Source organism: Acinonyx jubatus, chromosome B3 (assembly GCF_027475565.1).
Source record: "Acinonyx jubatus isolate Ajub_Pintada_27869175 chromosome B3, VMU_Ajub_asm_v1.0, whole genome shotgun sequence".
NCBI classification, from domain to species: Eukaryota; Metazoa; Chordata; class Mammalia; order Carnivora; family Felidae; genus Acinonyx; species Acinonyx jubatus.
The window spans coordinates 16,793,657-16,816,307 of NC_069386.1; the positions used below are offsets into that span (position 1 = coordinate 16,793,657).

General features: G+C 48.5%; 1 protein-coding gene across 2 annotated transcripts in view; it reads right to left on the reverse strand.

Moving 5' to 3' along the window:
* FAM169BP (Protein FAM169B) overlaps window positions 1–22,284 on the reverse strand; it is a 90,033-nt gene extending 67,749 nt beyond the window's left edge. The window contains exons 1-2 of one of the 2 annotated variants that reach the window (XM_027067963.2): window positions 22,206–22,284; window positions 1,234–1,364 (exon numbers count right to left, since the gene is read on the reverse strand). In XM_027067963.2, coding sequence (XP_026923764.1) covers window positions 1,234–1,364; window positions 22,206–22,236 — 162 coding nt within the window. In that variant the 5' untranslated portion in view covers window positions 22,237–22,284. Of the gene's footprint in view, window positions 1–1,233; window positions 1,366–22,205 lie in introns of those variants that run through there. The other variant, XM_053223616.1, reaches the window with a different exon arrangement.
* Between the last annotated feature and the right edge of the window lie 367 nt (window positions 22,285–22,651).

The window sequence follows — 22,651 nt, forward strand, 5'->3', positions numbered from 1 at the left end:
ATGGACAGCTTGCGTCCTCTTCCGGCTTAACCGCCACTAGGGGGCGCTGAAAGCGTGTGCGTGCAGGGACCTCCCTCTGCAGATCAACAATGTGGAATCACCCCAGAGATTCATCTAGGAGTTGATTATGAATTAGCATCTCCAAAATCTCAAGGAAGCCACACTATATAAGCTGCACAAGCCACTTTTCTAATTAACTCTGGAACAACCCTACTATGCCGGGTAGACAGCAATGATATCTGATACGAGTAAAATCTTATAAAACAAGAAAATCTTGTCTCTTCGAACATCAGACTCAAATCTGAAAGAAACGTGACTGACTTAGGTACAGCCCAAGATTCACATATTCTTTTTACTTACTGCATGGGGAAAAAAACATTCTTAAAGGTAACACGATTTTAAAATTTTACCCACAGTCCCACCATCCTAACAAATAAGTGTTTTTCATTTCTCTCTGTTCCCTTCCAGTCCTTATTCAAAAGACAACCTTGGGGCGCCTGGGTGGTTCAGTCGGTTAAGCGTCTGATTTAGGCTCCGGTCATGATCTCATGGTTCATGGGTTCGAGCCCCACATCGGGCTCTGTACTGACAGTATGGAATCTGCTTTGGATTGTCTCTACCCTTTTCTCTCTCTCCCCTTCTCTCTGCTCCTCCCCTACTCGCTCTCTATCAAAATAAATAAACTTTTTTTTAAAAATGCAATCTTATCGGTACTAAAAATCATTTTTTATATAATTACATTCCAGTTGACAAAACTTCATTCCAAATCACAAAATTTTAAAACTGAGCCAAACCCTAGAGACCAAAGAGCAACCAATCCCCTCATCTTACACATGGGGAAACTGAGGCCCAACCAGGCATCACACAGTGTCTCCTTCAGTCCCCATAACAACAGTACAAGATAAGCTCTGTTATTGTCCCAGTTTTAAATATAAGAACACCAAAACCAGAGAGGTTAAGACACTTGCTCAAGATCACACAGCTAGTAAGCGGTAAATGTGGGATTCACAACAGGCTGTCTCACTCACTGCCTCGCATAACTGGACTTTATACTCAGGACTCCCAAAACCTATTCTAGGATTCCTTCTGCTTCTCAAAGTGGAATTATTCTAGCATTCACTCTGGAAGTTATTATTTTCTTAATCTATAATATTCATTCTAGTACTGACATTCTACTTTCTAGTGAGCTAGATTTTTCCAGAGCTTTCTACCAATAAGGAACATCACACATACCTGCTCCCCAGTGGGAAGAGAGAAAACCTCTACTGAGGACCGTATCCCTTCCCTGAGTGTCGCATAATAACCCAGAGTTGCTTCCAGATGCCTTTCAGGGTCATCTTCCAAAATATCCACTGGGTAAATGCCTGAAAGGAGGAAAGACAGCAAGAAATGACATTAGATTTACTCTTTTGTTAAAGGGAAAGTCCTTTATTTCTTGAAGTTTGGTGTATGTGTATGTGTGTGTTTGAGAGAGAGAAGGCATGAGGTGGGGGGGAGGGGTAAGTGAGGGAGAGAGAGAATCCCAAGCAGGCTCCACGCTGTCAGGGCAAAGCCCAACGTGAGGATCGATCTCAGGAACCATGAAATCATGATCTGAGCTGAAATCAAGAGTCAGACATTTAACCAACTGAGCCATCCAGGCGCCCTGCTGGGTTTTGTTTTTTGTTTTTTGTTTTAAGCACACAATTAACACTTGCTGTAAAAATTATGTTCACCTATTTTTTTTTTCAATGAAAAAGTGCCGCAACAGATACCAAAAGAAACCAGAAGACATTCTCAATGGCAGGGGTGGCAGCAACCCTGGAGGGATAGGACATTCCACCCACACCCTCTTGCAACGCTACAGAAACTTCCTTCCATAAACCCAAACCATCAAATGGGTTCCCAAGTATCTATCTTCCCAGAGGGTCAGTCACAGCAGCCATGTGCACAGGCAGATACCTTGAGAGCCCATGCTAGCTGGTTAGAACTTTTTTTTTTTCTGAGAGAGAGAGAGAGGGCGTGCAAGCAAAGGGCAGAGACAGAGAGAGAGGGAGAGAGAGGGAAATCCGGGGCTCATCGGGAGCGGGGCTCGAGCTCACCCGATGCGGGGCTCAAACTCATGAACCGTGAGATCGTGACCTGAGTGGAAGTCAGATACTTAACGACTAAGCTACCTGGGCACCCTGGTTAGAACCTTGATAACACTGACAAAGCCAGCTTGAGTTTTGCCAGCTTCCATATTCGCTGCGCAGGCTGATAAGATTTGCCAATTCTTCTCCCTGAGTTGGGCTACTGTTGTGTAAGAGAGTTGAAATGTACTAGTCAGTAGGAACTGTAAACCCACATGTCCATACACAGGGAGACTAGTGTATATATTAATTTGCAAGTTTTCCCCTGGCTCCTCCTCAGCATCTCTTTCTTATCATCACACTTGTAAAGGAAAATTACATCCTTGAATAATCATACAAATTGATAGCATCCAATTCAGCTTGGAAGCAGCAGTCGGCTTTCCCCTGAGATGCTGGCTGGCCTCTGGCTGGCGTGTGCCCAAGTGGGAGGGGACTCTGTCGCCCCCTTCTCTTCTGTGGATCCTGCCTCTGATTCAGCTCTGGGCCTCCTACGGGGGTGAGGCTGCCAAAATGGCTGCCTGATCACCCCCTTCCTCCTCCTCCCCTCCTCTACCTCCTCAAGAAAGATAAGCCTTCACATAAACACTCACAGAGATAGCGGCTTCCCACCTTTCTCTCAGAACCTCCATTCCTCCTGCCAGCTACTTTTCAGGAAACGGGCTGCTGTTAGCAGCAAAGGGTTTCAAGTCCCCAGTCTTTGCCTGTGAGGAATGTTACTGCCATGGATTCGTTACTGGGGGAAACGCTCACAGAAAAGGAGGGATGTCAGGAACGCCTGTGGACCAGGGCCCCGCCTCTGCATATGCCCAAACCCTGCCCCGGGCTTTACATGCTGACAATGTCATGGGCACACACAGACTGACAGAGAGATGAGCAAATACATTCTCCCGCTATTCAATGTTCTAAAAAAGGATGTGAGGGGCGCCTGGGTGGCTCAGTCAGTTAAGCGTCTGACTCTTGATTTCGGCTCAGGTCGTGATCTCACGGTTCGTGGGATCGAGCCCCGCATCGGGGGGCTGACAGCTCTCCTGTTCTCTCTCCCTCTCTCCCTGCCACTCCCCCACATTCTCTCTCTCTCTCGCTCTCTCAAAATAAATACACATTAAAAAAATATTTGAGTATAAAATGTGTACCCAAAAATCACAACTATAAATGCACTGATACAAATGTTCCAAATAAAGACAGAAGAATTAACAGTCCTCTTGGTGACTATGAAAAAGTCCATGATGAAATCTGGGATCTCTCCCTCTTAAAAAGGGCTGTATCTCTGTATAGCCAACATATTCTGTTGCAAAAGACACACACTGGTGGACGGACGGACACACACACACACACACACACACACACACACACACAGAGTCAAGGAGGTCCAGACTCCTCCCTTTGAGCCCAGAAGCCCCAGAAACCAACCAGACATTGCAGGCTGAACCTGTAGACCTCCCCTACACCCTACTGGGCCTTCCAAGCCCAGAGGGATCCAAGCTGGAACCCTGGCTCCTACCTCAGGGTCCACTTCAAACCTGTCACCAAGACCTGCCTGCGTCACCTGTCTCCATGCTCATCCTTAGTCCTGAACCTCAGCATCTCAGCCACCTGCCACCCGCCATCGACCAAAATAACCCAGCTAGGTTGCCTGGGGCCCAGGTCCAGCAGGATGCTGAGTGCTCTCTAGCCCTTATTTCACTCAGTTGGCTTAACCCCCGTTTCCAGAGGAGGAAACTGAGGCCAAGAGGAGAATGCGCGGCTAGTCAGTGGCACCAGCAGGTCATGAAGCTCCGGCTGATTCCAAAATCGGTGTAACAGTCAGATTATGTCAGCGATCCCATCAAAAACGATCTCCTCCACCCAGCTCCGAAGGCCCTTCATAATTCCACGCCCCGTTCACCCAACACGCTTCTACACCTGCACCCCCCACTCCTTCTATCGTGACCTCCCCAAGGCCCATCTCAAAAACCGGCACTCCCTGAAGCCTTCACGGAGCCCCCAAAGGCAAGGGCTCTGGGGGCCTCTGAGTCCTGTGTTCGAATCCCAACTCGGCTTAGGATGGGACTGAATCTGTCTCTGCGGCCTCCCCTGCCCATCAGGGCCTCACATGCATGAACTCACTGGGCCAGAGAGGCAGCCTCACCCCACTGGCTCCCAAGCCAGGAACACGGAGTGCTCCTCAGAGCACCTGGTGCTCACGCTTCTCTCCTCTCCCACCCTGCCGCCGAGACCCCTCCCCAGGCTTTTCCCACCCCGAGCACTTAGGAAATCTGGGCGGGTGTGTAGCCGGGCTCTCTGTTCAAACCGCTCTTCACTTCCTCCAGACAGTCGAGTGGCTTCCCGCAGCTATGAAAAAAGACCGTGCACGTTCAAATGAATTAAGAAAAACAAACTGGAAAGAGGGTGGCTTCAACCCTGAAGCACCCAACTCAAGCTGCATGTTCGCCCCATGAAAACAGCTTCAAGAACACGCTCTCCTAACTGCCCCCAGGAGCTCTGTCTCAGGAGCGAGTAAAGACCCCCCCCCATACTCTCTGTTGCTGGGATCTTCTCAGGAGCGATGCCTGGCAGACCCAGGCATCTAGTGCACTCCAGTGAGGTCGACGGCTACCAGGAGAGGGTCACCAACCAGCTCCACCGAGAAGCTGAACTTGGCCCCTTGGGGGTCAGGGGGGACACTGTGGTCTTCAGGGCTTTGAGAGAAAGGACACCCCACCAGGGCCACAGGGCCCAGAAAGCCTGGGAGCTCCTGGGGGGCCCAGAGAGGTTCCTGCTTGGCTCCCCTACAGGCTGCCAAGGGTTACCTGGCATCAGTTCTGGTCGCCTGTGGTCAGGAGAAATGCAATGAATGTGTTTTGCTCCTTACACACCATGAAATCATTTCCCCTGCTGCTTCCGCTGCTGAGGCTGGGAGACCCCCTCAGAGAACTTGGGGGGAGGGGCAGTAACCTCAGGACACCCTTGGCCTTCCTGCCTCCACTGTCAGCTGGGCCCAGGGGCAGAGCCCTGGGGTGGGGGTGGGGTGGGGGTCTTCTCAGCAGGAAGGCCACCAGAAAAATCGGGCCTGCCTCTGGGGGTCAGGACCCGGGAGGGCACAGACTAACTAACCCTCTGGGAAGCGGAGGGCACCTTTGAGCATCTCAGGCCCCACACAAAACGCAGCACCCGTGCCGCACCCAGGCCCGCTTCCCCTTTAAAGCCTCCAAGCCAGGCGTAGACCCCACATTCCCCAGAAGTGTCCTGGGACAGGCAAACCAGTCTGGGAGAGGCGGCTCAATTCTTCAGCCCTTTGGGTTTTAATTAGTTCTCCTCCGCCTGGGTGGTAAGTGGGGGGGCAGGAGCTCCCCCATAAGAAAAGCTCCAGCAGCTTCACTCTTACAAAATGTGTGGGTTCGGTTTCTAGAAATCTGCGTGGGAATGAAGAAAGGAAACGCTTCAGGCAGGAGGGGGGGGACATCCAGTACCTGCTGGGAAAGGGGACCCCTGCTCTCCCAGGGGAATAAAGACCCCTGCCCAACTTGGCAGGAAGAGAGACTCCCTCCCCAGCCCAGGATGAGCATACACACACACACACACACACACACAGGAGACCCCGAGAGAGGAAGGAAGCCTCCCACCCACTCACCCCCCAGACCGCAAGGGCACACTTGGGCAGTGCCCAGGGGCCTCCAGGAAGTAAACAAGTCTGGGACGTCTGACGCAGGCGCTCTGGAGGCTGAGCTGGGACCGCCACACTGGCTTCGCTGGTGATGGAAGGCAGACTCCGGGCAGGGGCTTCCAGATGTGAAATGCTAACAGGCTTTAATGGCTTCAACTGAACAGGAAATGTTTTTCCAAAGCCAAAAGAATGTAATCTTTTCAGTACAACGTAAAATGCTTTTATGAAAAAGACACCCAGTTGAAATGATAATTCACTGCAGCCTGTAAAAAAAAAAAAATGAGATCCCCAAACGAGCCCCCAATTTAAGAATTCATATTAAGCTTATGTTTGCTATAGTCACCGGAACAACAACAACAACGTGGTACCTCTTAAAGCATACTTCTAGGGAAAATACTTAAATCATTCAGGATCTTTGTACTGAAGTCCCAGTTCCCAGGGCTGCACGGATGGTACCCAACACTCCCCCGAGCCACTGCCTGTTACCCACTGCTGATCAGCCACGGCCACTCCAGGGCCACCCACTGCTTCTCAGTCTGGCAAAGCCTAATGCTCTAGAACCTTCTCAGCACTCTTTGGTCCTCCCAATATAAAGAGCAATGCTGGGGCACCCGGGTGGCTCAGTCGGTTGAGCATCCAAATTCAGCTCAGGCCATGAGCTCACACTGCATGAGTTCCAGCCCCGCATCGGGCTCACTGTTGTTAGCTCAGAGCCCGCTTCGGATCCTCTGTCCCCCACCCCCCCACCTCTCTCTCTCTCTCTGCCCTTCCTCCACTTGTGCTCTCTCTCTCTCAAAAAAAAACCAATGCCAATTAATGAAGACATCGAAAGATGTCTCGAAAGATCTGCACTTACCCATTTATTCAGTATCGCTTGCAAAATATTCGCTCCGAATACCACCTCAAACAAATATGAAGAAAGTTCTTTCATTTTGGGAAAGTGGGATTTTTCTCATATGGGACTATGATCATGAGAAACATGAATAAAGATATTTTAAACTTTCCTAGCCCTGCTCTTGAGAATGTTGACCCCAATGAAAGCCTCTATCTACCCATCAGTAACTACATGGCCTTATGTCATCAGAAAAGCTGACTGTAATCACTTGATTTTTTTGTAGTAATGTACATTGTCATTCTTGAAGTATAGCTAACGAATCTTGCTCATGATATGTGAAAAAATTTCTAAGAATACAAAATTAGAAGGTAGTATTCCACTTTCATTTTTCAACAATGGTTAAGAGTTGGTATTCCTAACATACGTTTGGTGTGGTTTTTTTTTTTTTTTGCTTTCCTTTATTTTTCATACAAGTGGTCTGCTGTTTCTTCAAAAATCAATTTTCTTCTCAAAGGAACTTATAAGAGGGGCTCCTGGGTGGCTCAGTCAGTTAAGTGTCTGACTTCGGCTCAGGTCACGATCTCGCGGTTTGCGAGTTCAAGCCCCGTGTCAGGCTCTGTGCTGACAGCTCAGAGCCTCGAGCCTGCTTCGGATTCTGTGTCTCCCTCTCTCTCCCCCCACTCACGCTCTATCTCTCTCTCTCTCTCAAAAAATGAATAAACATTAAGAAAAATTAAAGAAACTTGTAAGAAAGAATCCATATTACAGAAAAACTGCCAGCGAGGATTAAGTGACTAATTCTGGACTTAGCAGGAAACACGGAGACTAGTTTGTAACCAGAGAGAGAGGGCACCAGGAGAGACCAGAAGCACGGAGCAAGGTGTCCGTGCAGATCTGAACCCAGGCGTTCCACACACCCACGGCAGGGAGGGCAGCACCTAATGGGAAAGATTCCCAAATGCCACCTCCATTGCTCAGGATTCAGGACCAGGAACTCATCAGGCTCCCCAATTTCTAGCGAGGCATGTGTTTTGCTGCACGACGCGCTCCCAGAGCTGCATGTCTTCAAGCTGTATGCTTTAAAACTCAGTATTCGCCATGTAAACTGCATCTTGCGCCTCCGAAGCATCCACCACAGGATGCCTTAAAACGGAGAACTACTCATCACCTAAGGGATGAGTATGTTTAACTAAAAAACAAAAGAGGGTTATTGCATATACAGGTATCCCCTGCTCTTCCCAAGTTTACATTATGCCCCTTTGCTTTCATGAAAGAGCTACGTTAGTACCCATTTTTGCTCACTGAAAAAATCCAAACAGGTCTTTCCCTTTTATGATGAAAGGTGAGAAGCAAAAACAGTGTTCAGCATCGGTTCTGCAGTGAGCCCTTACAGACAAGGCACAAGGCACACACAGTGAGCACACAGTGGTCGGGAGAAATTCCTTTCCCGGAAAGGATCTCAGCATCTCAGCATCAAGCTGCCAGAACTTCTAACGGTGTCTGTGAGCACCTGCGCTTTATCTCGATTTATTTTATGTATCCCTTAGCAAGTTGTGTCCTAAGGTATCAGAAAAGCCTGCGACAGGTTATTTTTGGGTCTAGGCATGCTCAAACACCATGTAAGTCCATGGTAACTGATTCTTCTCTTTATGCCATTTCAGCCTCATAGGAAGGCTCTCCTTGCAGAGAGTGGGGGAAACCTGTAGTGAGAAATACCCACAGTTGAACAAAACATTGCCTGGCATTTACTTACTATCCTAAAACCCAAGTCTGCACAGCCATCACGAGGACTCTCCTCCTGCCATTCCAGCATTTTCCCAAGCACATCCCATGAACACTTAGCTCCATAAGATATGCTGTGAACGGGGCTTCCAAGGCAGGCACGTTTCAAAATGGGGGCCTGCTGTCCTCAGAGCTCAGTGCTGGGAGCTCCGCGTGCCTATCAGCAAGCAGAAGGTGGAGAAATCCTGAAGCAGTGGAATTTGCTTAATCCAGCATTTATTTCCCATACTTATTTAACCAGGGACCCCTGTGTCCAAAACACCAACTGACAGATGAAAAGCACAACTTAGAGAAGAGTGGGGGGTTGGAGGAGGGAGGGTATTTTAAATTTTTTTATTTTAGAGGGAAAGGGGAGCAAGCAGGGGAGAGGAGCAGAGAGAGGGAGGAGGAGAGAGAGAGATAGAGACAGAGACAGAGAGAGACTCTCAAGCAGGCTCCACACTCCACAGGGAGCCCAACTCAGGGCTCAATCCCACGACCCTGGGATCATGACCTGAGCCGAAATCAAGAGTCGGACACTCAACCCAACTGACTGAGCCACCCAGGTGTCCCGGGAAGAGTGTTTTGAAGTAATATCAGGGCAGAAGGCAGCATCGCTCTCAGACAGAGAGCAAATATGCAAATGCCCGGAGCCCAAAGGCCCACCAGCCAAGGGAGCCACAGTGACACAAGAGCTATCATCCACAGAAAAAGTAGAAAACAGAAGGTGAAGCAAACATCCAGATATTTTTGTTGCTTTTGAAGAGCATCTGATTGCCAAAATATTCTTAGCAAAGAATTGAGAAAAAAAAAAAAAACAGAAAGTTGGAAGGCAGACTGTAGAATATGTTAAAATTTTTTGAGCAGATGAGCAAAACTGTCAACGCACGGAAGCACGCTGGGAAAGGTCTGCAGGTGGTGGCGGGAAAGTTTCCTTCCCTGGTAATTGACAGGGAGCCTGTCGCTCTGTTATCACACATTTAGTATTGGCCCACTTGCAACTTGTCACTGCCTTGGCTGAGAATAAATCCCTCGTCCCGAGTCTAAGACGGTAAAATATGCCGATGACTTTATGTGCCCACCCACACAAAGGTTTATGGAACCCTAATTGCTTTTAATATGAAGGTCTCATAATCTGACCACTGGTGCATCTTACTTGCAGGCAAGTGATACAGAGACAAAACTATTTCTTCCCCTGAATCATTCAAAAGGACATGAGGTGGGAATGAAACACGCTGTTGTTTTTGCATCCAAAGAGGTGTCACATCGGAGGACAAATGTGAAGCCCTGCTTGGGGCAGGTGGGATGAAACGGCATCTCCAATGTATACTTCCTTCTGAATGGTAACCTGTAATTGTCTGACCCTGACAATTGTAGGAAGCTCGGGCTTTCCTCACCCCTGAACCTGAGCCACTCCGTGCCATGTGATCATCACCACGGTGCCATATTTGTCTAACCTTTACTGAGAAGGAAGAAGGCTCGGGAGAACACAGAAAGCTTGACTCTTTGTATCCTGAATGTAATTGACCAAGAACTTTGAAAATACCGATCCCCGGTGTCAGTAACACCACCACAACACGTGATGGCCCCGAAGCTGATGGGAAAATGCTGTGGGGAGCAACTGTCCAGAGCGGAACCAGAGCCCTAAACCACACAGGACGCAACGAGAGGAAGAAAAATAACTCCTCATCAACATAATGCTTTTACCCATTACTCACAGAATAACATTTCTCAGAACTCACCCCCAAACTGTGGCTCTTAATGGACTTCATAAACTTTCATCCAGAAAACCATATCTCTATGTATGCTCATCTATTACACTGCAAACAATAATACCTCTGAAGAGGAAGGAAAGATCGGCTTCTATCTGGCATGCCCAGCCCTGTGCAAAGCATCAGAGGGAGTTGAAAATAGACCAGGCCTCAGTGCCCACATCCCAGTTCTAGATTAAGTTGTGCACGCTGCAAAGTACTTAGACTCATCACCCAGACTACCACCCATGGAGAATGAATGGAAAAGAATAGGTTTAGGGGGGCCTGGGTTGCTCAGTGCATTAAGCGTCCAATTTTGACTCAGGTCATGATCTCACAGTTCGTGACTTCGAGCCCCCCCCCCCCCCCCCCTCAGCACTGGGCTCTGTGCTATCAGCTGGAGCCTGGAACCGGCTTCAGATTTCAGGTCTCCCTCTGTCTCTGCCCCCTCCCCCACTTGTGCTCTGCCTCTCTCTCTCTCTCCCTCCCTCTCTCGCTCTCTCAAAAATAAACATTAAAAAAAAAAGAATGGATTTACCTGAATCCTAAAAAATTATTTACTTAGAGAGAAGACAATTGTTCCCCAATAACTGGAAACGTGTCAAGGTAGCTACATTTTTATAAGGGCACTGGATCTTTTGTATACAACTAAAACATAGGTGAAGAAGCACACACGAAATACAAATAGTTGCATCAAAGTTAGTAGCCACTAAATTGCACCTAGCTGGCTCAGCGGGAAGTGCACAGGACTCTTAATCTCAGGGTCCTGAGTTTCTGCCTCACCTTGGGCATAGAGATTACTTTAAAAAAATAAACAAAATAAATTTTTAGAAAAGGACTAGCTGGAAGAAAACAGAATACTAATGAGAAGTTCTCACATAAAATGTACCCTTTGGGGTGCCTAGGTGGCTCAGTTGGTTAAGCATCTAAATCTTGATTTCTGCTAAGATCATGATCTCAAGGTTTGTGAGACTGAGCCCGGAGTCAGGTTCTGTGCTGACAGCGTGGAGGCTGCTTGAGATATCTCCTTCTCCTTTCCCTCTCTCTCTCTCTTTCTCTCTCCCTCTGCCCCTCTCCTGCTCACTTATGGATGCTCTCTCTCTCTCTCTCTCTCAAAATAACTAAATATTTTTTAAAAATAAATAAAATGTACATCTTCCATTCACATAGGTTTTTTTTTTTTCCAGTTTTACAAAAAGCTTTCACACAAGTACTTGCTTGTTTGAAATGTACGTCAACCCTTTGAAGTCAAGAAAGCACACAGAGCCTCACCCCATTTCTCAGATGTGGAAACGGAAGTTCAAAAACAGAAAGTCAGTAGTAGGGCTGGACTCAAACTCAGATCTTAAGATTTCCAGGGGAGCCTCTGACAGCGCCCCCTCCTGCTTACTATTGTATATTATGTCAAGAGCCATGTGCTATAAGCCAGCACCAAATGGGAGCTAGCACTCAGCACAGCACTGCTTAAAATAATCCTTTTGAAGTCTGAATAATATTACGTTATATAATGTGTGTATGTATGTGTGTGTGTGTGTGTGTGTGTGTGTAAAACTGCCATTTTGTTTATCCATTCACCTGTTATTGAATACTTGGACCACTTTTGTCTTTTGGCTATTGTAAATAATGGTACAATGAACACGGATTTAGAAATATTTCTTTCAGCCCGTTTTCCCTTCTTTTGGGTGTATACACCCAGAACTTTCTATGTTTAATTTTTTTTTAACTTTTTAAAAAAAGTTTATTTATTTGGGGCTCCTGGGTGGCTCAGTCGGTTAAGCATCTGTCTTTGGCTCTGGTCATGATCTCGTGGTCTGTGAGCTCAAGCCCCGTATCAGGCTCTGTGCTGACAGTTCAGAGCCTGGAGCCTGCTTTGCATTCTGTGTCTCCCTCTCTCTCTCTCTCTCTCTGAGATCCCTCCCCCACTCGCTCGCACTCTCTCTCTCTCTCTCAAAAGTAAATAAACATTAAAAGATTTTTTTAATAAAGTTTATTTATTTCTGAAAGAGAGAGAGAGAGAAAGGGAGCGCGAGTGCACATGCACGTGTCGGGGAGGGGCAGAGAGAGAGAGGGAGAGAAAATCCCAAGCAGGTTGCCAACTGTCAGCACAGAGCCTGACGCAGGGCTCAATCTGACAAATCGTGAGATCATGACCTGAGCCAAAGTCAAGAGCCGGACGCTCAACAGACTGAGCCACGCAGGTGCCCCATCTATGTTTAATTTTTTTAAGGAACCACCATACTGCGGTCCACAGTGGCTGCACAATCTTACGTCCCCATCAACAGCGCACAGGGGTTCCAATTTCCCCACATTCTTGTTATTTTCAACACTTGTTATTTTCTGGTTTTGCGGGGGAGGGGTTGATAACAGCCATTCTAAAGGGTGTGTGCAGTGATACCATTATGCTTTTAATTTGCGTTTCCCAAATGATTAGTGATGTTGAGCATCTTTTCATGTGCTTGCTGGCCATCTGTATATCTTCTCTGGAGAAAGGTCTATTCAAGTATTTTGCCCAAACAGTCATAATTTGTAACCTGTATTTTGGGGGCGCCTGGGTGGCTCAGTCAGTTAAGCGGCCAACCTCAGCTCAGGTCATGATCTCGCCATTCACGAGTTCAAGCCCTGCGTCAGGCTCTGTGCTGTCAGCCTGGAGCCTGCTTCGGATTCTGTGTCTTCCTCTCTCTCTGCACCCCCCCACACCCTATCTTTCTCTCTCAAAAACAAAATAAACATTAAAAAAAATTTAAGGGGCGCCTGGGTGGCTCAGTCAGTTGGGTGTCTGACATCAGCTCAGGTCATGATCTCAGGGTCCGTGAGTTCGAGCCCCACGTCAGGCACTGTGTTGACAGCTTGGAGCCTGCTTCGGATTCTGTGTCTCCCTCTCTCTCTGCCCCTCCCTTCTCATGCTCTGTCTCTCTCTGCCTCTCTCTGTCTCTCTCAAAAATAAAGATTAAAAAAAAAGTTTTTTTAATTAAAGAAAGAGCGTTCTGTACTTTGAAAACCTTGTAAGAAGTAAAAAGACATGCATTCACAAAGGGTTAAATGGGAAGGCTGGAGTGGCCTAAGTGGACCACTACCTGCAGAGGATTCATTCACACTACCCTCATCACAGGGCAATGATGCCCACCTCTGCCCACCGTCCAGCTGTGCAAGGCTCCAAACAAAGACAGCAGTGGCTGGGAGACGGCTGAAGTCAAGAGGACAGACAGTGTGCACTGTCATTTGGCAAGCTACTTTAAAGCTTGGAGGGGAAAAAAAGAAAACTTCTCCCAGCTTTTTTTAAATAATAATACAGTAAAAAAAATTAAAAATGAATAATAAATAAATAAAATAATAATACAGCAACACCCTGAGGCCTCTGTGATACCTGTCCCCAGGGTACGTGCCCAAGGGTGACATCAGCTTAGACCAAGGTCTCCCTGATACCCCAGGGTCCTAGCAACAGATCTAATCAGACCCAGGTCACATCCAATATCAAGCCCACAGCAAAGGTTTGCAAAATTTTCTGCCATAAAGCTATGTTAAAATGTGTAACCTAAGACATCAAGGCCATCATGCAGGGGTGCCGGGCAATACCCTGGAGAAAAACGAAAACAGTCTCTGTCTGCACTTCTAGAACTTACAGCCTGGTCAGGGAGACACAAAATCTTTTTTAAAAAAAATGTTGAATACCCCCATGGTATGGCAGGAGAAGGGAAGGGGAGACAGGAGACAAGAGGACTAGGGAAGTTCGATCTAAGAAAGTAATCTTTAGGCAGAGGACTGAAGAATAAAATGTCAGCCCCGTGCAGAGCAGGGCAAGGGCCCAGGACACTGAAGGAACAGCCCATGTAGGAGAAAGAAAGGAGCAAAAGGATTCCAAGAGCTAAAGGCCGGCCAGTGAGCCTGCATTAGTTTCAGGACCCTGGCCTTGCTCCCAACTTCAGGTTTCAAGGAAAATGCAAAAGGAGGCCTCTGAAAGGTCCCCAACAGGCCATGATAGCTGGAGCGTGTCTTTACTCCTTCTTCCAGAACTCGGCAGTCAGCACCAAACCAGATGCAATGCATGTTGAGGTGGCCAATGACAGTAGCTTGGACCAAAGACAGTAGTGGAGATAACGAGAAAGAGATGGCAGGCTTCAGTCAGATGGGCAGCGAACATAGCAGAACTGGATGGTGGTTGGATGCATGGGGTGAGGGGCCAAGGTGGCCTACTTTACCCCCTTCCCCTCTATATAAGTCAACGAAATTCTACTGGGAGCTTTCAGCCTGTGACAGATATATAAACTAGCACTGGAAGCAATCTAAGTCTGCTAAGATCCTAGCTCTTTCCAAAGGGGGAAATTGATGAACCTGCCAACAGAAAGAATAAGATGTACGTTATTTTAAAACACTAAGTATTTTCCTTAAGGTATTACGAATAGAGCCCATCAGAAAAGACAGATGAAGCTATGCACAAAAGGATACCACCATGCCAAATCTCCCCAGTATGGAGCCACACGGGCTGTGAAGTTTGGGCATGAGGGAAGGGCACCAGCTTTGGTGTCATTCACACCTGATTTCAAAAATCTCTAAACATATGATGAAAGAAATGGCCACAAAGGGTCAGCACAAACTGAATCAGACCCACAAGGACTGTAGATATTGAAACCGTCCAGTAGAGAAGATAAGGGTCTTAAATATGTCTAAAGAAATTTAAATACGAAATTTAAAAAGCCAACATTTTTTTGTTTGGCCAATAAGACCCTAGGGGGAAAGGAAGCAGAACCTCTAGAAATGAATGTCTTAAAGAGCTGATGAACTAGAAAACATATCTGCAGAAATTACCCAGAATGCAGCACAGAAAGACACAGGCGGAAAATACGGTAGGCAGGTTAAGAAAGAGGAAAGGAGAACTTCAAGGTCCAGTAACAATCTTAACTGAAGTTCTAGAAGGAGAGAATAGGATGGAGAAGAGTTGAGATTTAAAGAAATCATGATTGAAAATTTTCCAGAACTGATGAAAGATACCTATCCTCACATATTAGAATCCCAACCAATCCCCAAGGTAGGAAAAAAAGAAAAAGAAAAATCCCCACCCAGACACATTGTGACCAAACTGCAAAACAACAAACACAAAATGAAGCAGCCAGAAGACACAAGACATCTTCCAAGGGAATGCTGAGTAGACTGACAGCGGCCTTCTCCACAGCAACTATGGCATCCAGAAGACAATGGAAGAACATTTTTAAAGGGCAGAAGGAAAAGAACTTTGATCCTCCACCCGGCAAAAGTAACTTCCAAGAACATGGGCAAATAAAGAACTGTTTAGAAAAACCAAACCTGCGGGAGTCTGCTACCAGAAAATCCTCACTGAAGTTATTTCTAAAGGATACCTACCAGGAGATAAGGGAAGAACCTCAAGGTAAGTTAGTTAAGAAGGAATAGAAGCAAAGAAAACAATAACCACGTGGCTAAAACTCAAGCCAGTGCTGGCCAGATGAAACAAAAACATCTAACTGGAGGAAATTAAAACTCAGAACGTCAGAAGTTAGAAATCAGGAAATTAAAAATTAGAACAAAGGTGCTGCGTAACAACAACACATAAACTGGAAAGGGGATAATTGAAATGGGAGCACTATAAGGTCTTGAGGTGATTCCAAGAAAGTTTAAAATTGATTAGTTTCAGAATGAGAGTTAACGTGCATTTTGAATTTTCTAAGTGAGGGGCGCCTGGGTGGCTCAGTCGGTTAAGCGTCCCACTCTTGACTTGGGTTCAGGTCATGATCTCACGGTTCTTGAGTTTGAGCCCCACATCGGGCTCTGTGCTGACAGCATGGAGCCTGCTTGAGATTCTGTCTCCCTCTCTCTCTGCTCCTCCCTCACTTGCTCTCTATCTCTCTCTCAAAATAAATTTTAAAAACTTTAAAAAATAAATAAATAGAATTTCTAAGTTAGCCCCCAAAAGAATAGAAATATAGGTATCACATTTCAAAATAGGAAAGAGAAAAAACAGAATTAGGACAAGGGTTGGGGAAGGGTATCTCAATATAAAAAAAAAAAATGAAAACATGATGATTTGTTGATACTCATATTTAATTGTTACAGTTAAAAAACAATATTTATTGGAGTGCCTGGGTGGCTCAGTCGATTAAGCATCCAACTTCGGCTCAGGTCATGATCTTGCAGTTCATGGGTTCGATTCCCACATCGGGGCTGACGGCTCGGAGCCTGGAGCCTGCTTTAGATTCTGTGTCTCCCTCTCTCTCTGCCCCTCCCTGCTCATGCTTGCTGTCTCTCTCTCTCTCTCTCTCTCAAAAATGAATAAACATTAAAAATGTTTTTAAAAAAACAATATTCATCAACAAATAACTAGATTATGCTTTAGCAGGGCAGATTTTGTTCATTAGTGTCTTTACCCAAATATTTCTTAATATTTTAATAATATTTTTATTCAGTGTTCATGTAGTATGAAAAAAACACAAAGCAAACCTTTCTGTCTACATAGCTTATTTTTTTCCCCCAAGATGTTCTAAGAGCCCAAATGTAAGCAATACATATGCATTACAGAAATCACTTGTTGGTAGGTATAAAGGCCAAAACCAACAACCAACTATAATTCGCTTTGGGCATTATACCCCTCTACCCACATACATACACTCGGCAAAAATAGTCCACAAAGTAGCAGAAGAATATTGGGCAAGGACAGTGTTGCCAGAGGAAGGTCTACACAATGGGGAAGTCTGCACAACATCTTCTCCAGCTCCTACCATTGAATGAAATATTCAGGGCTCTGATTAGGGTTTATTTCAGCAAAATGCAATGAAGAAATGAACACAGCTTGTTCCCTATCTTAATGCAATTCAAGAGCAGTGGTTAGAAACTCGGTTTCCAAGAAACACACATTTATCTCCACTTCTGCAAGTCCAGGAAAACGAGCAGTCTCGAAAGTCTGGTTGGGCCTTGGGAGCCCCCAGCACATACGTGGGCAGGAGCTCCCTTACAGCCCTCCATTGGGGTCCCCAGACCTCTACCTCGCCTGAGTCCCAGTGGCCCTGTGGCTGCCCTCCTTTGGAAGAGCAAAGAAGCACAGTGGAAGGTTGCTACACCTGGACAGACAACAGGTATTGGTTTAAGCGGGAAATGAGGCCCCTGCCTGGGCATCGACAAGGCAAAGAGCTCGATGTGAGAGGGCTCCCCGGGGGCCAGCGTGGGGTGAGGATGATCTGCCAGGATGTCAACAGACAGTGGCCTTTGGATTCAGACACCCTGTGTATCCTACCCCCAACCCCAGCTTGCTGATCAAGGGCCTTGGAAAAGGAAACCCACAACAGAGGACGGACGCACTAAAAAGCATGGAATCTCTCAAGCACAGCTGTTACATCCTAATGAGTGTTTTTCAAAGGTCCCAACCTTCAGTTGCTACTGACAGTCAGTCTTAACTGCCACGGCCCCCACAACCCGGCAACCCTAACTTGGAAAGTCACATGACACCAGGGGTATCTGACCCCAAAATGTGCTTGAATTCTGCCCCGCATTTTCTGTCTGTACCACTCGGACACAGCAGAAAACAGAGCCATTTTCTACAATCCTCTGTTTGGGATTTCCCAAGGCTAAGCTACAAATAGGAATGTCATCAGAGGAGGCGGGAGCCAACTGCTGTCAGGAACTGAGCTAAGGCCAGTCAGCTGGTCAGCGGACTAGGGTTTCAAAGGTCAGAAAGACAATACCTCAATGCCCACTGCCCTCCCACCATCCAGCCGGAGTCCTGGCCACTCGATCATTCACACCATTCTGCCAACACATGGCAGGAGGAGGTCAGAACACGAGTCATTTCTGGCCTGGCTTCATGCATTGGAGATCCCCATTTAACACAGATATTTCACAGCCCTCATTTAGAAATGGAGTAAGGACCATCTATAGCACAGACAGCATTATACGGCAAGGAATCACAACAAACGGTGGGGCTTGGGGGGGTAACACGAAATGCCCAAGCCATTAGGAGGACCTGCTCAGGACCCAGGCTTCCCAGAACAAGCAGGACCCGGGAAAGATATCCCAAGGAATGGACTGACCAGAGCCCTGTCCAGGGACACCCTGCACCAGCAAGGGCAGGTCAGCCTGGGTCATCCCATATCCTGATACGCCTAATATGCGGTAATCCTACGACCAACACAACCAACAAAAGCTTTCACCAGCTCCTAAAAGGAAATGATTTCTCCATTCAAAGGTCATGGAGCTCCTGCTGTGGGCCAGGTCAGAGCGGGGCGCTACAGAAGAAAGATTAATTAAGGTCCTGCCCTCAGAGAGATCACAGTCTGGCTGGGTAGGAAGTAACTGACCAACTTCAGGGCCAAGTGGATTTTCAGAGACCATCCCATCTTCTCCCTTCCTTCCTGATGAAGGAATGGAGACCTGAAAGCACTTAGCAACAGTGACATGAGTCCAAGTGGCCAGCCCAGCCCCCTACCCACTGCCCCCAATGAGGCCCCGCTGCCAGAGACTCAAATCATGTGCCCAGACTCACCAGGTCCACATGCCTCTATGGGGATCCTTCTGGACCTTGAACTAGATAAGATCCACATTTGATAAATATTTGATTTTTTTTTTTTTTAAGTTTTATGTTCACATGAGGTCGTCCCTAAGGAAGGAGGCCCTTTAAGGACTGGCTGGGGGATTACTTCCTTCTCAGGAAGGAAGTGGGAGGGGCTCCACATCAAACATCACCCTTATGACAAGTTCCTTTCTCTGGGGAGTCAGACCACCCCCATGTGACTCCCAACCTGCCACTTACTAGCAGGTGACTTTAGGCAAGTTACTTTGCCCTTGCCCTGACACCCTTCTGGGCAGACCCGGGTCCTGCCTGCCTCAGCCTCTCTCAGCACCAGGCCCTGCCCCGGGCTTCTTTTCTTTCTGGTCTCTCCTCCTTTGGGTCCATGCCTCATAAACTCAGCACTTCCCCCTCTCTGAGGCTTCAGGCTGTGCCCTCAGCTCCTCTCCTCTTCCCATTTCCCAGGGGACACCCTCGCCAGACCTCCAGGGGTCCCCAACAGAGCTCAGGGCAGGCACTGGCCTTTCTAGATTCTCCCACACTCCAGAATCAGTGTTTCTGACTAACTCTTCAGTATCACCCATGGGTGGCATGTTCTGGAACATTCGGAAATCCCTGTGTCTAGATTGCTTCAGGTTTTCCCCCTCTGAAAGTCAGTTCCTTTACTGAACTCATCACTGTCCCTGTTCCCCCAACCCAAGCTTCAGAGTCAACCCAACCTTTGGAGTCTTCCTTGTGTGCTAGCTTTCCCATCTGTAAAGCTTTGCTTTGTTACCAGTGCAAATTGTCCAACACCTAACTTTTCTTACCTGGAACACTAAACTGACTTTTTTTTAATAGCTTATTTTTTTAATTTATTTGTTTTTCAGAGAGAGAGAGAAAGAGAGAGAGAGTGAGCAGGGGAGGGGAAGAGAGAGAGGGAGACAGAATCCCAAGCAGGCTCCATGTTGTCAGTGCAGAGCCCGACACGGGACTTGAACCCACCAACTGTGAGATCATGACCTGAGCTGAAACCAAGGGTCAGATGCTTAACCAACTGAGCCACCTAGGCACCCCTAAACTGACTTTCTAAGTGGAGATCATAAGATAGGAAACTCTCACAAACCTTTCAATTTGAGGTATAAACAGAAGGGATGAAGGGCAAAACAATGGCCTTCTCAGAGGGGACCCTACATTTTACCATGGACCCAGCAGTCGGCAGTGATGAGCTCAGGGTCGCATGGAACCCTTACGAGGTAGGTCACATCCTTATTTTATGGATGAGGGAGATTCAAGGTGAAGGATGAGAGGAGTACAGAACTGGACCGTGTCGGACTTGCCTTTTCTTTTCCAGGATGCTCCAAGCTAAAATGACAGCAGCAGATGGTCTGCTAGGACCTAAGAACTTTTTCAGCATCGGAGAAATTAAAAACCCTCAGAGAGAGACAGAGAGAGAGGGAGAGAGAGAGAGGGAGAGTATGTGAGTGTGAGAGTGTGTGTGTGTGTGTGTGTGGCCCTGGGGCATGTCTTGAATTACTTCGGGGTAGCTCCAGAGCCCCACTGTATCATATCCCCCAACCAGACACCCCAATACTGAGGAGGCTCATCTAGATCCAGAACACAACGCCCATGGGAGTGTCACAGACCCTTTCCCTACACTTTAGGGCTAGAACAAGCGAGGACCAGGTCACAACCTTATCTGAAAGCATAATTCTTAGTTTAATGCTTCCTTGCTAAAGAAAAAAGGATTCCTATGTAGGCACGATTCGTTCAAGCCCTTTTTGGAAATGGGCTATCAAAGCTTGGGCAACGGTTCAGCTATGTAAGACTCCAATCCATTAGGCTCTAGCACATGTGGAAATGATTAATGTGTAACTGCCGTGTGTCCTCTGGTCCATCAGCAACCACGAAAGCCACAGCAAACGCTGAAAGAAATACAGGAAAATCCTTAAACTGTTCAGGCCAACTACACTTTTCCAGAAGTGAAATTACCCTTACTTTTCCCATTAAACGTAGAAAAGCTGGGTAGAATTGCACAGCGCTAAGGCAGTGGTTGGGAAGAACTCTCTGATTCACGGTACACTCCGAGGAGGAGGAGGGGAAGGGAGAAGCTAGGGATTGCACAACTCTGTGCCCATTCGTTAAGTGTTGAAAATACAGGAGGTAGTCCTGTACAGTAATTCCCTAGGGAGCAAAACCTTCTCCCTCTTGCAGATGTGGAAGAGGAGATCAGAAGAGCAAGTCACTTTTGTTTCTTGACCCAGTTCTCAAACTGGCCCAGCGCTCACTATCCACAACCATGGCGACCAACGTTCCAGAAAGGACCGCGGGGGGGGGGGGGGGATCAAAACCCCAACAGAATCACCCCCCACCCCCACCTCTAAAAACAGCGACCAAACCATTTCTCAATCTCCAGACCAATGAAAACGTTCACCAGGAATGTAAAACTCACACAGCTGGCTAGTGGCCACCTTCTCTCCTTAACTCGCTCTAAAAATCGGGGAAAACAACTCAAAGTCACAGTTTTTAAGTGCAGGTCGTAAAAAACGAGTGATTTGCCGCTGTTGACTTCCAATAAAAGGCAAAGGAGCCTCTGTAATATTGGGGTTTTTTTCCTTACAGAAATGGGGGGGGGGGAAGAAAGCGGCCAGTCTGGGGTTTGACTGCACGCGGGGGCAGGGCTGGCCACCTGTGGCCTCGCGCCTCGTGGCCGGACTGGACGGAGGGGACGAGAGATCCCCGGCCACTGGGCCCTTCCAGCCGCCGGTCCCCGCCAGAGGAAGCGGATGCAGGAGGGAAGAGGCATTTTCTCAGCATCCAACGCCCCTACGCCACCTCCCACCCAAACACTCCTTTGTGGGACTGGCGGAAAGCCCTTTGGGGATTTGTCCCACGTGCTTTCAGACTCAGAATGGCAACGCTGGCCTGGCTCTCCGGAGAGGGAGCCGGGCAGGGCCCCTCCTGGGCCTCTCAGGAGGAGGCAGACTTAGTTTCGGAAGGCGGGGGTGTGGAGGCGCCCCCAAATCCCGACTCCCCAGCTGGCCTGCTGGATTGGGGGCCGCACGCCCGCCGCCGCGCAAGGTGCCGGGGATAAAACAGGCCGTCCTGGAAGCTGGGAAGGGGGCGGCGGGGGAGCGGAGGCGCCCGCTGTAACCCGAGCTGCTCTACCGATTTCTCTCCGGCCTTGCGGTTCCCATTTCACAGACAAGGCCACCACGGCTGGGAAGTCAGTGAGCTCGCCAAGCCCGGGTCAGCGGTGCGGACGCCCGGTGGCCCCGGAGACGGGCGGGGGAGCGTGACCGTGACCGTGACCCCTCCAGGGCTACCCCTCCCAGGAGTGAGAGCTTCAGCCCGTCGGCCCCGCACCCGACGTCCCGGGCCGTCGGCCCATCTAGTTCCCTGGAGGCGACAGGTGCGCGGCTAGTGGCGCCCTGGCGCCGACTCCGGGGAAAGTTTCCTGGCCGCTGCGCGCTGTTTACGGTCTCGTTTTGCAGCGCTGGGGCCCCGAGCTCTCAGGCCAGCCCAGCCATTGAAACCCGACACGCGGGGAGGGGTCATCGCGCCGGCCAGCGAGGGAGGCGAGCTGGCTTCGGGCCCCGCCGGCCGCGGCTCCGCTTACCTGCGGCTCCGCGAGCTGCCTCTGCCTCCATGCTGGGCTCCCACGGCGCCGCGTCCGGTCCCCTCCGCGCTCCCTCCTCTCCCCGCCCGGGGCCGCCCCCGCTCCCGCTCCCGCTCCCGCCCCCACTCCGAGGCTGACCCGCCCCTCCCCCCGGACTGCGCCGGATCGCGGCCCGCTCCCCAGAGCTGGCGCTGCCCAGCCTCCAGCCGCGTGCCCTGGGGGCCCCCGCTGCGCCGCCCAGCGACCCCGACTCCCCAGTTTGCAAAGCTACACCCTGAGGAGCTTTTATTATTTCCTTTCATTCTTTAGAAGAGAAAACTGTTTGCACCCCATCCCATGGCCAGTGTCTCTGGGCCTAAACCCAGTACCCCCTCTCTGAGCCCCTTCTCACTTCCTTCTTCTGTTTCTAAGGACAAGAATCATTTGCATCATTCCTTTTCGAAAAG